Below are 17,818 nucleotides of genomic sequence, written 5' to 3'. Positions count from 1 at the left end.
ATTTAAATGCCTCATGCCTACGGTAATTCAGTCTTATTTGTTTCAAATATGGGACATGATTGTTCGTTAGGATCTTGAGTTCGTCCATCGGTCGAAGGACGAAAAAGACGAAAATTAATGTCTGAAGAATAATAATGATTTCACAGTATATGGTTAAACTGTACTATACACAAGTTATGCAGCAAATATTTTGTTGCCCAACATTCTAATTGAAAAATTAAAACATCATTAAACATCATTTGTAAGATAAAATTATAAATGTTAAAAATTATCATATTAAAAATTATCACATCCATTTACTGGTAAGCACAGTCATGTAACTCTAAAATACATCCTCAAGAGGTCAATGTGTCATATTGGATATGGTGTCCACCTAACGACCAGGAGGTCACTGATTGGATTGTGTTGGACTTTTTAACTCTTTCAGTGCTGGAACCAAATTTTGAAGGCCTTTGCAAACAGTTTGAATCCAGATGAGACGCCACAAAATGTGGCGTCTCATCAGGATCCAAACTGTTTGCTATTCTGATAGTATTCTTTGAAAAAAAATCGAAGAAAATGCTAATTTAAGAAAATCAGCACACAACATTTTAGCAGACGACAAATTTCTCAGCATGCAAAGGGTTAAGATCACCCCCACCAGACATCAAGAACTGGTTCTACCGAGGATATTGACTCAAGAGCTTTCCTATAAACCTTCTGCTTTTGATGCAATAAAGCTAAATAAATAGGTTTAAATTATATAATCCTCAAGTCGTGCTATATAAATCCCAATAAAAATAACTGAATTACACGAAACACAAGCAAAAAGGAGTAGGTAAATCAAATAGAACAGCTCATCGCCAATCTACATTTTCATCACAAAGGCTCTGCTCAGCCAGAGTTCCTCCTTATCAAACTGGGACTCAAAGTTGCCACCAGTCCTTTGATTTTCAAGATTACCTGTATGTTCACAGGAAGTGGGTATAATGATTTATTTTATGATTTCAATAAAGATTCAACATGTCAGGATCTGGAACAAGTAGGAGGTAGATGTTAATGTATCAGCAAATAATTATCATAGATTACAAAAACTAGGTTATGGAATAATGTGGTCGCTCATCCTTACCTGTTTACTAAGTTAAATATTTTTTTCTCTGAATTAAATAGTTATAAATGATCCTTGCTCAGGTAAAATGGAGATTAATGCATAGACTGGCGTTTTGAGAAAACTGGGCATAATGCATGTGTGTTAAAGGGACCTTCCAACAGATTAAAAGCGTCGTTCGACGCAAATCAATATTTTGGGAAACTACGAGGCTTGCTTATAATAGCTAAAAAATACCTCCGAAATTGACGTGAGCGTGGATGGTCGAGTGGTAAAGTCGGGAGACATTTTACTCCAAGACTCCATGACTCAGGTTCAGTGGTTCGAGCCCTGTGGAGGTTAACATTTTTTCCTCTTTCAAAATTGTATTCTTATTTTTTACTGGAGATTTTTAGTTCAAATGTTTAAATTTACCAATATAAAGCATTTAAAGCAGTTAATGACGAGCTTTAATACATGCCAAAATCTGTTGGACAGTCCCTTTAAGTGTCGTCCCACAATCAGGAATTATGACTGTGACCTTGGCCCTAACTGGATTATCGCTATAAGCATAAAGTGTCTCCCTGATTAGCCTGTGCAGTCTTTAACTTTGTATGATATCGGACCTATCAAAATTATATTGCAGTGAGCAGCTTGCAACTGTTGACACTTCAAATTTCTATTGCCGTAATGACAGCAATTATGATTAACAAATCATCATATTAAAACATGGTTTATATACTTATAAAAGTTTTGCAGAAAAATACATTGCAGGTGAAAGAAGATGAAAAGGTTGGAATTCAGTGTAATTATACATCATTTTCAGATAACTTAACTTGGACGCCTTCGCTTTGCAAAATCTTGGCGTTTTGAAATGAAACAAGAGCACCGCATAACGGGTGCCACGCTCGGCTACGGGTGCAGTTTATAATAAATGAAAGCTTGTCAGAATGTTTTTATTTTTTTAGAGGTCACACTGACCTTGACCTTTGACCTAGTGACCCCAAAAAGGGTGTGGTGTGTAGAACTCATCAAGGTGCATCTACATATGAAGTTTCAAAGTTGTACATGGAAGCACTTTGATTTTAGAGCCAATGTTAAGGTTTTAGCACAACGCATACGGCTGACGACAAGCTGGCTATGACAATATCTCGTGTTTTCTCAGAAAACGCCGAGCTAACAAAAAAAGACAACTACAATACACGGTAGCTTTGTCCTGCTTGTTTTATGTATAAAATATCATTTTGGCTATCAGGATCTTCAGTCAGTAATTGGTTGCGTGAGAATTAAATAATCAAGATATATATTCCTTTTCATGCTTTGGTAAAGACCAAATTGAAAAATAATTGTTTCACATTTGAAAATTTTCATTGTAGTTATCATATTTGCAAGAGAACAGTAATACTGAACATTTACCAGTGATGCTCTTAAATATCCATTATATTTTGACAATTTACAAACCTGAACATTATACAACTAAATGCTTGAATAATTTGGAGAGTTCAGTGCTGTTGTTAATATTGTTATATTTTGTGACAGTAAGAGGATTGCCTATATAAAGTAAAAGATACACCACTCCCTAATGCAAAAATCTGTGAAAAAGTCCCTTCAAAAGAAAAACTTTCGGAGCAATTCATTCGTTTCCTTGCAAATTTGTTATAAAATGGTCTTAGTCTATAATGCATGCAATTACGGTTGACACTCAAAAGTACACATAACTCCATATTGAGACATTTAAAAACACTTTCTTATAAATTCCAGTCACATACACACACTTCATTAAATTATCAAACACATTTCCTACACACACAATAACACAGAAGAAAAAACCTTGCTCTGTATACAACAAATGAGTGGCATAAGCAAGAAGAACGCCTGTATAATTTCTCCTGTTATCAAAACAACGAAACTTTCTGTAATGTTTACACTACACTTCTGCTTTATGCAAACTATTTCTATAAACTAGAGAGTTATTGAAGATGGGCAAACATCCAAAGGCCTAATTGAAGTTTGTCAGAACACCTTTGATACAGGAGCATGCCATGTTTCATACAGAAGTTAATTTTCAAGAAAAAACATGTTTTTAATTGAGAAAATAACACATGGAAGGCATTAGCATCAGGTTATATGTTTCAGTTTTTAGACCTAAGTGGATGCTTATGAGAAAATTGCAATATATGTCTATCTTACAGTGTTTTTTTTTATCAAAAACTGGTCTCGTATTTGGCCCAGTTCCTTATAGAAAAAAGTATAGATTTTTCCCAAATGGGACCTAAAAATTCCCAATTGAAGGTTTCCATTTTTTTTTAACACAACATTTTTTTCATCTCCCATCCAGCTATAGAAGTTCAACATTAGTAAATATAATCATGAAAACAATTTTATTCTCAATTTATAAGTATTTTTTAGGTAAACAACAACAACAACACCAATTTCCAAATTTTAGTCAAAACGCCACAAGTTTTCCCAAGTTTTCTTTATTAGATAAAAAGACTTTATCTATTGGCATTTCAAATGTTGGTGGACATCTGATCTGGCCATGTTTGGAGTAATAAAAAATGACTATTGAAAATGTATCATCTTCATCAGGACTTTCAGACTTTACCATCTTAGAAGCAATTTAAAACCACAACAGCCTGCAAGTACCGGTAACTCGCAGTCTGTTCAGGTTTTATGCTGTTTGCTGCTCATCAGCATCTAAGGGTTGGAAATGATTAAAGCCTTAAGAACTGGAATCCAGTCAGAAAGGTCTTTATTTAATGTGCCTTTCCAAGGAACTATAAATGCGTCACAATATGTTTCTTAGTGGTAAAGGGTTAAATTGGATCCCACCATTTGATGGCACGAAAGTACTGGCCATCTTATTGACCTTCAAATTTAACCAATGGAAAAGTTGCGTTCCCAAATAAAAATTCAAAAGCTCACCAGAAATTCATGCAATCTAAAAAACCAGACATGTATACCATACTCAAAATCAATTATACAAAATGTTACTTGTTTAATGTGGTTAGCACATTGTTCAGATTTTCCAGACAGCAATGCAAAGCAGTTTTAGAATGTAATGATAAAACAAGAAACATACCTGAGTGGGTCTGGAAAATTCATTGACAAACTTGTTGTGGTTGTACCAGTTGTAATTGTTGTTAGCGGTATCTAGTTCCATGATGCAACTTACATATGCAACATGTTAGAAATAATCCACGCTATATACAGCAATGTTTGTATTAAAGTTTACACTGCATGTGCCAGCTTATAATGCCCCAACAGAAGTTATTGACAAATTCACCGATAAACTGTGCAAAACAATATTGTCACACAAATGTATGTAATCACGTCATTATTGTCAAATGCTTTTAGTTATCATATACAGTATTGTTATATAAGATATTTAAGAGCATGCTATTCTGTTATTTCCTCTCAATCTTTTGCATAAATAGTTGTTTCACTATAAATTCAGCAATTAGTCCCATCAGTTCTGTCATATTTGATCATAATTCTTCTGATATTTGAGCATAATACAATCTTATAACATGAATTCTGGTTATATTCAAAAACAAGAATGCCTTTATGTATGTGATATTTTATGATAAACAAACTTGTAGGGTTGTGTATTAAAATATTAAAATATCAAAAATAAATGTTATATTTCCGCGGAAGCAATCCAGTCATATATGTGACATTTCAACATGAATTCCTGTCACTTCTGTTATATTATATAGCACAAAATCCTCATATATTGGAATGAAAAAAAATACACTTCCTGAAAGTTCTTTTTTTGTATAGATGAATGTCGAAATTCCCATAAGTCTTGATGTACAAACTAGTAAGTACCAGCACATAAGAATGCTTTCAAACTTGAGAGCAGACAATTTGGGCAACCTAGATATTCATGCATCAGTAAGAATGTAAATACAGCCATAAATTACATATTTAAACTCATCTTCGCTTATAAATGCTGTTAAACAGTTTTTTTTATAAGTGTCAAATATAATTCAACTGTATCATTTGACATGTACATAAATCTGACCCACTTTCTAATTAGATAACCATATGCAAACATTTTGACACTTTATACCAAAAATTAAGTGTTTTTTTTAAAGTTATGTCAAGTTTACAAAATATGATAGTAGAAATTGACTGAATGAAGTAAATATGGTATAAATAACATACTAAATAATGGAATTTTAGGCATTGATCTGCTTCAGTAATACATCAACGTGTTACACCAGTCTTCATTTAAATATTTCATTTAAACAAACTAGGCAAATCAAATGCAAATTTAATCATTTTTAAAGGCATTATGCATTAAATTGGTGCTAATATTATTAGTGTATAATATTCTCATGCAATAAAAACCTTGCAAGGTTCTGAAACATATTTTTTAAACAGGCTTACATAACCAAGATTTAACAGTTGTATGGACTAAATACACAAGGCCTTTAGAAACAAATGGGTTGTGCTCTGTGAAAAGGGGGTTTATTGCATGAGCCTGAAGTGTCGTCTCAGATAAGCCTGTGCAGTCCACACAGGCTAATCAGGGAAACTTTGCCCTTTTATGGGATTTTGCATTAAAAGAAAGTCTCTTCTTAGCAAAATTCAAGTTTTGTGTCATTTCTGATTAGCCTGTGCACACTGCACAGGCTAATCTGGGAAGACACTTTCCACACATGCATTAAACCCCCTTTTCACAGAGCATGTTCCAAATTTAAAAGGAACTGTTATTGTAGATCACCAAAACATAATTTGTTACTCAATCAAGCAACTTAAATTTCAATATTGAATATTAAACACCCTTCCTTCATATGCATGTATCGGTAAAAGATTGAGAAAATAAAATGTGCCATTTTCTGGGAAAACTGGGCCCAATACATGTGTGTAAACTGTGATCCCAGATTCCGGCAGAACAGCCTATGCAGTCGTCCTAGGCTGAATTTTCATTTAGAAGAGACTTTCATAAAACAGAAAAATTCATAAAAATAATTAGCCTGTGCAGTTCCAAGGTTTATATTATGAAACAACAGTTTTCCTTTTGTTGAGTTATTTAACAACATTTCCTCCAATAATTTCCCTCCTAGAGTCAAGTTTGTCTCCATCCTGTAAAGTTAGCTTATGTCAGCCCGAAATCCTGAAAGCTATCATTCTATCATATCCTGGAATTTTTCTTAACAATCTTGAAAACATCACTTATCTCTTGAGCTCTTTCAACAAAACTGGTTTCTATGACTACCATGAAATCACCTGGGCAGGTAATGAGTAATATCTCAGAAAACCCAAATATTTAAGATTCAAAATTCCTGAGTTTTATATTTATCAGCCGTGCTGCAGAAAAATGGAGTTTAATGCATGTGCAGAAGGTGTTGTCCATGATTAGCCTGTGCAGTCGGCACAGCCTAAACAGGACTAACACTTCCCACTTTTCAGGAATTTTTTGTCTAGAGGAGATCTCTTCCTAACAAAGTTCAAGTCTTGGCAGAAACTGGCATCCCAGATTATCCTGTGCAGTCTATGCAGTCTGTGGAGGCTAATCTGTGATGATGCTTTAAGCCCCTTTTTGCCAGCGACAGGCCCATATGTATTGCTACTAGGGGGAAATGATGAGTGCTGTACAATTGAGTCTCCGCGTATTATTTACTTTGACTTGTTATGACCAGCAATGATTAGAAATGTTGTAGCCATTCAGGCAATATTAGAATTTAATTAATAATCATGATCATCTTAATATCTGTATCATGTGTTTTATAACCAACATCATCCAGGAGAAATAAAACATTTTTTACAATCCTCATTTCCAAAAATTGCAAAACAACGTTATCAAAATAAGATTAAATTAAATCTCTTTGCTCAATATATACCTAACTTGTTGAAATAATGACTACATCAGTGTATGCAATGAACATGCTGTAGTTGTATGTTACATTATAATTTACCTTCATTTACATAACATTAGCATTTAAAATAACAAAAACATGTACAAGCTGATGCAAAATTTAAGTTAACGTAACATAGGGGAGAAAACTCTTAAACACTTACCCATGACTTATTAGCTCCCTTTAATTCTGGAGACCTCAACAATTACCATTTCAAGTAAATATAAAAATCCTGATGGGTGCATGAAATATAAGTATTGAAATCGTGAAGTAGGAACAAGTGACTATTTTCATGCATCTTTTTAAGACAAAGCTTAAATAATCTGGGTGTTTTTTTATATTGCTATATATTGATATGAAAACCATTGGCTGCTGAGGACCAAACTTTTTTTTCCTTGAAAATGTGACAATATGGAGAGTCAACCAACAACATTATAATGTGATCATATTTCATGAGACCTTACTTTGTATTGAATATTAAAAAAGTATTTCTTCTTCCCCGTATTCATCCTTTCTTAACTACATGTTTGGTCACTTGGTTGCCCAATTCATGGTTGCTGAAATTTTGCATTTTGTGTAAATGTTTAAATTGCCTTAAAGTGTGGATTTAGGTTTGTTTTGACTGGGAAATATTGTGTATGTTTATGGCTGCAATAAACTGTATTCACAAAAACAACAAGAAATGTGTTTGTCAGAAACACTATGTCCCCTTCTGCGCCGCTTTGATTTCGTTTTTTTGACTTTTGACCTTGAAGGATGACCTTGACCTTGACCTTTCACCACTGAAAATGTGCAGCTCCATGAGATTCATATGCATGCCAAATATCAAGTTGCTATCTTCAATATTGCAAAAGTTATTGCAAATGTTAAAGTTGGCGCAAACCAACAGACCAACCAACCAACAGACAGGGCCAAAACAATATGTCCTCCACTATAGTGGTGGGGGACATAAAAGTATGAATCTCGCTCTGGTAAACTACATGTGTGTAAGGTGTTTTTCCAAATAAGCCTGTGCGATAAGCACAGGCTTATCAGGAACCTTTAAACCGGATAATTGCTAAGAAGATAGTATCTAAAAAAATACCATTTAAGTATCAAGTGTTTGTACTGATTAGCTGTCTGCACAGGCTGATTGGTGACCAAACTGTACACACATGCATTAAGCCCTGTTATCCCAGAGTAAGGCTCCTTGAATCATTCTGAATCTACAGTTATTTTTGTTCTCCTCAATGTATGGCACCAGGCTCAGATTCCTGTTTATATTATCTGGTAATGTTGTTTGTGTTGTTTATCAGATGTAATCAACTCAACATGGCATTACAAGACAGCAATACAAACAAACTTGAAGTTAAGAACCCAGATAAAGAGTCATAGTTTTAACCCTTTCTCACTAAGTAGCAAAGTGAAAATGGCTTTGCAACCAGCATAAAACCAGAACAGCCTGCGAGTAACTCAGTAACTTATGCTTGGAAATGTACCCTTTAAAACTTGAATCTAGTAAGAAAGGTCTTAACATTAAATTAAAATTTCTAAGGGACTACAAAAGCGTCAAAATACATATCTAAGTGGTAAAGGGTTCAACTGACATGTCTTAGTCACACAGACTTCAGTATTTAACAACACTTGAAATGCAGATTTTATGCAGTTACAAAGATGTTTTAATTCATTTTATGATAATAGATCATTCCTTCAAAAACATTATTGCTTTATTACTTGCTGTAGTGTCAGATACCAGACACAAAACAATCGGTAATTCCCCCATTGGTGCAAAAAGGTACCATTTGCCTTCTAATTTCAATTTAACATGGCACCTTTTTGAACCAAGGGGGTAAATATTCTGAGACCTTATGTCATGTAAGCTGAAACATCAAAACAAAAGCAGAAAACATTTGGTTTCTAAAAGACAATTTGATTGAAATTTTCACTTAAGAACCAACTTCAGACTTAAGACTCGCTTTCACTTAGGAGCTTTATGGATACTGGTCCAGTTAACTGTTTGTGCAGCTTTGCAGTCTAGTCAAGAGCTTCGCTGTCCACTATATAGTCATGCAAGGTTACAATGTCTCTTAAGCGGACAAAGTAGGTCTTGGAAAATGCGCAGGCTGAGCTGGAGCATTAATGGCAAGTAATTGTTCGCACAGCAAATTAAATAAAGAATGTGTTTTATAAATGTGGACTACTCGCCCTTCAGCCCTGATGTTCCTGTTTTCTTGTATTCGCCTTAGTGCCAAGAAAAACATTTCTTATGCATGAAACATAACAGTGTCTTATCCTACAGGTGGTTGAGGCAGGGTGATTGCTCTACTATTCTGCAACCTGGAAACTGCTCCAAAATGTTTTGCATTCATATGGGCAGTAATTCAAATCAAATACCAATGTTCTGTTTGAGATAATAATAAAGGCATTATTTACAGATTATTGAACATGTGGCCTGTTTCTAACATTAAAATTAATATTCATAAGGATTGTAATGGGGAATATGAATGTGCAGAGGTAAACAAAGATGTATTTGGTTTATCTCAAATAATGTTTGCACCAAATACATTGCTATCAATTGCTCAATTGTATAGTTCCAACAAATAGCTATTGCACCATATCTCACTTTGATACAGGCACTTGAAGGCAACAAGAATATTTCCAGACAGGAAAAAAATAGGGAGAAGTGAATATCTATTAGTCTTTTTGCAGTCTGCATCATTTTGTTTAATAAAAACGAAGTATTATGCAAACTGATTGAGTATCTGACACATTTAAAGTATTATTTGAGACAGATCTCTTGAAATTCTACCGGGACAGTTTGCTGCTAAGAATACCAGAAACAAATACATACCTGTAAGCCTTGTTTTTGTACAATATCCCTTATTAAGGTCCAATACTTCAAAATTGTCAATATAAAAGCTATAAAAGTCAAGTACAGAATTATATTGAATTTGTTAAATTGTACATGTCCACAGCACTGAATTGTCTTTCAGCCTAGAAGAGCTTTATGGTTTTAGCAGCTATCACAGTAATAGAGTTCCAAATTTAAATTGGTTCACACAGGGCGTATAAAACAGATGTTCATTTTACTGTAAATAAAACGTCCCTATATAACATTAACAGCATATTCCAGAGTTCCAAGTGCAGGAGTTGAATAGATCAGTTTCCAGACTACAGCCTTACCATTTGCAACTCACTATCATCACAATTTTCACTGATCTCAAAAAGTACCTCCCTGTATTTACCTTTACGTTAATTACCACCAAAGAAATAGATCACACGTTATGTATATCGAAAAAAACATTCACCAAGTCACAAAATTCAGAACAAAACCATGAAAGTTTCATCCACAGAGTTATAAACCTTGAGTGCAAAATCCATCGACTTCCTCTCATAAGCGTCAAGCCTCACGCTGAGTTATTACCGTTATTCCCGTTACACCTCATCACAAATCCTAAAATAAAACGGTAAACTAAATCTTTTGAATTCCATTACACGGTAATCATCCCAAATCATGGTCCATGGCAACTAGAACTGTGGTTCTGCAGATGCTTTGAAGTCTGCCGCACTGATATAATGTGTACATGGTTTCTTCTGCTAATTACTCATGGAAACATAAGTGGTGTTTTGGAATAAGTAATATGAAAAATTATGTATAATGACATCTGTTTTAAAGCTGTGTGTTCATGAACAATTAATGAGTAATACAACTGGATGACTAAAAATGTAATCAAAATAGCAAGGACAATATTTTGTTAGTTTAATTATCCTGTACATAATTAAACAAGATATTTGTTTGTGAGAAGCACAATGCCCCCTACTGCGCTGCTTTGAAGCCATATATTTGACCTTTGACCTTGAAGGATGACCTTGACCTTTCACCACTCAAAATGTGCAGCTCCATGAGATACAAATGCATGCCAAATATCAAGTTGCTATCTTCAAGTTTGCAAAAGTTATGGGTAATGTTAAAGTTTTCGGACGGACAGACGGACGGACGGACAGACAGACGGACTGACGGACAGTTCAACTGCTATATGCCGCCCTTCTGGGGGGCATAAAAATCGTGGATGTATTTATCAATTTTAAAATTTTGGGTAGGAATAAAATTTGGGTACAGTCTAAATTGACCAGATACGTTTTAGTACATTTAATTAGTACCCGAGTCAACAGTCATCAATCGAGCCTGTGTAGTATCATGGTCTAGTAGTTAGCATTTTAAAATAGCTCCTTACAAAACAACCACTCAATTGCACTTGTGCATCAACAACTGTCTCAGCAAGACACATAATTTTGTTCACAAGAAAACTAATCATGTCACAGGAATTAACAATAAATAAAACTCCTCTGATTCAATGGAAACTGACATACATACAGAGGACCCGGGATTACAATCACTTTGTTTACAACACCCACTGCCTGATGACTGTCTGGATAATGCCCAGATTGCAGCAATAAATGACTTTATGTCCTAGCAGAATGTAAAGGGAAAGCACTCACAGATGGTACAAGCATTTCAGAGTATGCTGCAGTATGCCTTAAATGTTGCTGGCTGCAAACAAGAAGATATCTATGAAGAACTTGACAATGCTGAAGTATGATGTGCTTAATGTCAGACATATTTTGTATAGGCGAGTGTATGTCTGTCTGTGGCAAGCATTGTGGTATGTATTCACATTAATATTATTTGTTGATGCATTCAAGAAAACAACAAACAACTGGATATAAATACATCAAGAATTCATCGGATAGGTGGAAATAAAATCAACAAAATAAACATTAACCCTAGAAAAGGAGTATTTTACAATTAATTTATTAATAAATAAATTCATTAAATCAATTCACTTAATTGTCAATTAATTATTCAATCGATAAATAAATTTATTTATTAAGCATCAGCAACAGCTCATTTCAACCATGTGCAAAACTTTGTTTAGTAAAACAACAAACATTTGTTTGTAATGTTTCTAATTAATCTAAACATTTATTGATTTACTTAATCAACTGCATGAGTTGAAGCGCAGACAACTCTTCAAAAATATTACAACACATAAGCAACAAGCAAATTCTTTGAATTGATATTCCCCGCCAATATGCTTCTGGACACAAAAGTGTTATATTTGACACTCAGCTAAAAAAGCATTTTTTCAAGATACAAAGGGCCATAACTCCATTATTAACAGATGGTGTACAATTCCATTTGGTGTGCATCATCCTCCTATCCATATAATATACTCATACCAAGTTTCAATGAAATCCGCCAAAGCACTTCCAAGATATGGCTCCGGACACAAAAGTGCCGGATGGACGGACACAAGGACGGAAAGACGGACGGACAATGCCAAAACAATATCCCTCCGCCTATATGGTGGCGGAAAACAAGATATGTGTCCATAGGGCAAAGATGCCCTCGTATTTTGTAACAATTTTCCACCTATGTCAAAAACGAACTGCCTATGGCCAAATTTACTTTGATCTCTTACTGACCTTCACCTTTGAGGTAATGAGATGGTCGATACATGCATAACTCAGTTTCTTATGGTTGTCATTCATGATAGGAAATCTAAAAAATTGCATCGTAAATTAGTAAGTTTCAACTCATTAAAGCTGTTTTAAAGTCAAATTTTTCCTTTGACCTCTAAGTGTGCCCTTGACCTCTGAGGAATGGATACAGATTCTGCACATGAAATGCTTTCTCTTCATTGATAGCATTAGTGGGAAGGTTTCTTATAACAACACAATCAATGACAAAGTTGCTGTATGGACCAGCTGTTTTACAGCAAGATGTGACCTTTAAGTGATAGCTTGACCTCTGAGGTAGGAACTATAGTGTTAGATGTGACACATGTTCTAATATATATTGCATTTGTGAACACATCTTCTAACAACAATCTTGTCTACTACATAAGGGAAGCAACTTAAACAGTAAAAAAAGCAACTCACAAAGTAAAGGGAAGTAACTGTCCCAATATAGACCAATGTGACATCACATGAGTGTATACCCTTGTCAATTTAAATTTAAGTTTGCTTAGTTTTTCAGAAAACATTCAATGATAAACAAAAATAGAATATTGTGATTGCTACCAAAGTCAAAATAGGTTATGAAACAATTATCTTTATTTCACAGAAAACTTTTTTTCCATTTCATCCCATTATTTTATATAAGTATTTGATTCCATTAAATTACTCCAGTAACTTCACAAGCTATCTAAAAGTGTAGAATACTTAAAACATAATAATATCCCAATTGTAGTTACATCACTGATTTCCATGTGTTTGTTGTATTTTAATCTGTTAACTGATTTGAAACAAATTAAAGAAAGTGTAAAATGCTCAGTCCAATAATATTATTACTTAACTTTTTAAGGGGTGACCACTATAAAAAGTTAAACAAGATTGTCGTACATTTAAACTACTTTTTAAGAAACTTGGCAAAAAAAACACTATAAGATGTGACATGTCAAGTAACAAAGCTCTGGGCCATGTGTTTTCAGATATTTCAATATGTTCACTATAACATATTAGCAAAACAAGTAACCCTAGTAGGGACAAGCCAGTTTTGACTCCAGGGGCATAATTTGAACAAACTCTGTAGATAAACACTAGATGATTGTAACACCCTTGTGGTTTAACCCTTTACCAGTTAGATACTATTTTGACACATGTTTAGTCCCTTAGAAGGTTAAATTTAATTACTTACTAGATAAAAATTTGTAAAGGCTTCATTTCCAACCCATAGATGCTGATCAGCAGCAAAGAGCATAAAACCTGAACAGACTGTGAGTATTCGAAGGCTGTTCTGTTTTTTACTGTTTGCACATAGCCATTTTAACTTTGCTTCTGAGTGGGAAAGGGTCAATAGTTTTTTTAAGTTTTCATTTTTAAGTTTATGTCTAGCTCTGGTTGCCTACCTATACAATGACCTCAACGATTTGAACATCTTTGAAAGAGAGTGTAACAAGGAATATTCCTATGAAGTTTCATTAAAATATGCATGAAGAAAGAGACGTAAGAACAAAAGTTAACAGAGGGAGCCATGCAGGCGCAAACTGATACACAACATATTTGAAGCTAACCATGAGCACAAAGTCCGCAGGTGAACTTTAAAACAGCAAACAGATAAAAAGACTAGTGAATCTCTGTATTTTTGCATGGATCAATATCAAACCTATTAAAAGGGTCACATCATCCATTCCACCTGAATCTATGCAAATTAACCACATTCTAGGAAAACAGGGCTTTAAACATGTGCAAAGTGTCATCCCAGATTAGCCTGTGCAGTTTACACAGGCTAATCGGGGACAACACTTTCAGATTAGGCTGGATTTTGTTTTAAATAACACTTCTTTTTTAAAAGGAAAATACTATTAAAATATTTCCTATATGGTATACGTACATGCATTAAGCCCAGTTTTTCCGAACAAGACTCAATTAAAAAAGGTAACGTCATCCATTCTGCATGAACCTTATAATGCAGGAAGTACAAATCTGTGTGGGGAAGTAAACCAGACCTGCCACATTCCATGAATCACCATCTCAATGGCTGTGCCATAAATACCTTCAATTAAACCTCTTGTTAATGAGTAATCTGCACTTTGGATGCAAGCTTTCAAAGTAATTAAAATTAGAGAATCTGCGAAAATCTGGGAAAATCTGGGCCAGAATCCACCAGGGCCCATATTCACAAAGCTCCTAAGTGGAATCTTAACTTAAATTGATCCAATGGGAGAGACCACTAGGCATAAATGGGTTAAATACAACTTATTTCCAAAATTAGGGGTGTGTAGTATATTTATTTCTATATTTAGAATATTTCTTACAGAAATTCCTATAAGCAAACAGCACAGACCCTGATGCGACGCCGAATCATGCAGCGTCTCATCTGGGTCTACGCTGTTTGCCAAGGCCTTTTTTCTAGACGCTAGGCATTAATGGGTTAAGCGGCAGGCTTTCCCACACAGAAGCAAAGTGAAAATGGCAAACAGCATAACAGCCTTCGAGTGACTCACATTCTGTTCAGGTTTTATGCTGTTTGCTGCTCATCAGTATCATTGGATTGAAAATGAAACCTTTAAAACTGTAATAAATTAAGACTTTTATAGGACTTTTAGTTTAATTTGATTTTCTAAAGGACTTCAACTGCTTCAAAAAGTGTTTATGAAGGGTAAAGGGTTAAAGAAAAAGTTCAAATTTGAATATACCATGAAATGCTTTCTGCTATCATTATGATAATATATTAACCATTTTTGCAAAATGTTATTATTTAAAAAAACTTAAGGTAAAAATACCAAATCATATAACAGCAAGCAAAACTTAAGGAATTTTATAAATTTAAGAAATTTCCCAGTTTTCCTTTAAAAGCTTCGCTGGGTATCCAGATGAGTGGTGCATGTGTTTGGTCATGATTTTTTGTGTTTGACAACATCCTTTGGTCATGTCCCTTATCCAACAATTTGAAATCAAATATTAGGTATTTTGGACAGCACATGATGACTTTTACACACCAATTATCTTGTTTCCATATATTTGACAATTATGTTTTGTTTAATTAAGGGTAAATATTGATAATATGCCATTTAATTAATCATCCTAACAATAATAATATGCAAGGAAATATTAAAAATAAATATAGGATCTGGAACGAGTTGTCATATCATACCATATTTTATTAAACGAGTTCAGGAATTATTCTCTGTAAGCGAGCCTTTGGCGAGCTTACTCATGAATTTCCTGGACGAGTTTAATAAAATATGGTATGAATTATGACAAGGAGTGTGATCTTTTTTATCACATGTTTTTAAATGAGCAAATTAAATAAATATACGCAAACATAATGATAAATACCGAATGTTGTTTAAATTTTGTGACGTCATTTGACGTTGCAACGTCATTTCAGCAAAATATGATTGGTCAATAAACGAAAACTAAGCCAATGAAAACGCTTAAAAATGTTGTATTACACATGTGTAATAAAAAACAATATGTAATGGTAATGTATTACATGGGAAACAGGGTATGGCATGTGATACAATTAAATTTAATAATTCACTTTCATTTAGGTGAAAGTATCAAACACATTTATCCCCCAAATTAAGATTTCTTTGAACAACCTTACACAATATAATCATCTTCTGTTTTTATGAGGTGTGTTTGCACTCAATTTGAGAAATCTATTCTGGGTTGTGGGAAGCTAAAAATATATGTTGCAAGCCCATTAACTTGAGAAAGCTAATATGGGGCAATGGGAAGCTAAACAAGCATGTTGCATGAGCCCATTCTGCCCAGCTGCTATAGTGGTACTCAAATTCCACACTGACATGAATAAGTAACTCCAGGGAGTTTGAAATACCTGCATGCTAATTAGTTCTGGTATGCAGGCAATCAATTCATGGATGAGGTAAGTGGGAAACTCCTAATCAGACACATTAACCCTTTCAGTGCTGGAACTGAATATTGAAGGCCTTTGCAAACAGTTTGGATCCAGATGGGTCGCCACAGAATGTGGCGTCTCATCAGAATCCAAACTGTTTGCTTTTCTGATAGTATTATTGAAAAAAAAATCGAAGTAAATGCTAATTTTTAGAAATTCAGCAGATGACATTTTAGCAGACAACAAATTTCCCAGAATGCAAAGGGTTAACAGAAGATGAATGCCCACAGTATGCAATAGAATGTCTTGGAAGGAGGCATAATTACATCAGATCATATTTATGAGAAATGACTTAAACAACTTATGACAAAATAATACTTGTTCAATGTAATTATGAGAATTATGTTTGCAGTAAATATGATAATGATGAAAAGAGATCAAACAGGCAAATTCGTTGGATTTATATCCCCCGCCAAATAAATTTTCATGGTTCAGTTACAAATCCCTTGATATACAGTATAATCATTAAGAATAGGGTAATAATTAATAGGTAACAATAAAGTGCAAGATAATTGTTTTTATGAATCGCCATTCTCCTCATTGATGTCTACAAAACTACTAAGTTTAATGCTGAAGTCTTGTTACTTATCTGAGATATAGCCTTATAAAGTTTACAACATACAAAAACAACAAAAGGTAATAACTCTTAGTTAAGAAAGTGCAGGGTTGTGGTTCTTGTGCATGGCACTTCTTTTCATTGATTTCTACACACCCATGAAGTTTCATGTTAAAATGTTGGATCCTATCTGAGATGTAGCCCTGAAAAGTTCCATCATAAAACAAAACAAAGGGCAATAACTCTTATTTAAGAAAGTGAAGGGTAATGGTTCTTAAATATGGCACTTCTCCTCACTGATATCGTAACACCAATGAATTATAATGTTGCAGTCTTGTATGTTATCTGAGATGTAGCCCCGAATTGTTTCATCATACATAAAACGAACAAAGGGCAATAACTCTTATTAAAGAAAGAGTATGATTATGGTTCTTGTGCATGGCACTAATCTCCTCATTGATATCTATACATCTATGAAGTTTCATGTTGAAATCTTTCTGAGCTTAAGCTCTTAAAATGTTTGTGACAGACAGACAGACGGACAACGCCAACTCTATATCCCTCTGCCTCTTGCGTGGTATAACAATAGAAATGATGGACACGACTTAATAAATATACTACTTGGACTGAAAAATCTCTTGATATTTTCAGTGATGACTAGGTCAATGATTCTCATCAAAATCAGAGAAACTGTTGGGTAGTTCCACCTGTTTTTGACTTCTTCTAATAAATTTCCAGCTATGTTTACAAAATGCTTCATTGCAAGTCCTCTTTTTCAGACAAAGTGGAATACCATCTTACCTGATCTTACATTTACTAAATAAAGTACAACAGTTTAGCTTCAAGCAGAAATAATTTTTTAAGATTTTTAGTTTTCTCTGGTGTCTTTAAAGTAAGGATTGTTAACAGAAGAAACCTTT

At 34.1% G+C, this 17,818-nt stretch overlaps 1 protein-coding gene across 19 annotated transcripts in view; it reads right to left on the bottom strand.

Moving 5' to 3' along the window:
• LOC127846924 (tensin-1-like) overlaps positions 1-17,818 on the bottom strand; it is a 363,784-nt gene that overhangs the window by 206,108 nt on the left and 139,858 nt on the right. The window contains exon 1 of one of the 19 annotated variants that reach the window (XM_052378351.1): positions 4,149-4,246. The exons of 17 other annotated variants lie outside the window; for them this stretch is intronic. In XM_052378351.1, coding sequence (XP_052234311.1) covers positions 4,149-4,229 — 81 coding nt within the window. In that variant the 5' untranslated portion in view covers positions 4,230-4,246. Of the gene's footprint in view, positions 1-2,896; positions 2,994-4,148; positions 4,247-17,818 lie in introns of those variants that run through there. One more of the 19 variants, XM_052378350.1, reaches the window with a different exon arrangement.

The sequence above is a fragment of the Dreissena polymorpha genome, chromosome 10 (assembly GCF_020536995.1).
Source record: "Dreissena polymorpha isolate Duluth1 chromosome 10, UMN_Dpol_1.0, whole genome shotgun sequence".
NCBI classification, from domain to species: Eukaryota; Metazoa; Mollusca; class Bivalvia; order Myida; family Dreissenidae; genus Dreissena; species Dreissena polymorpha.
This window is presented reverse-complemented; position numbering and strand designations above follow the sequence as displayed.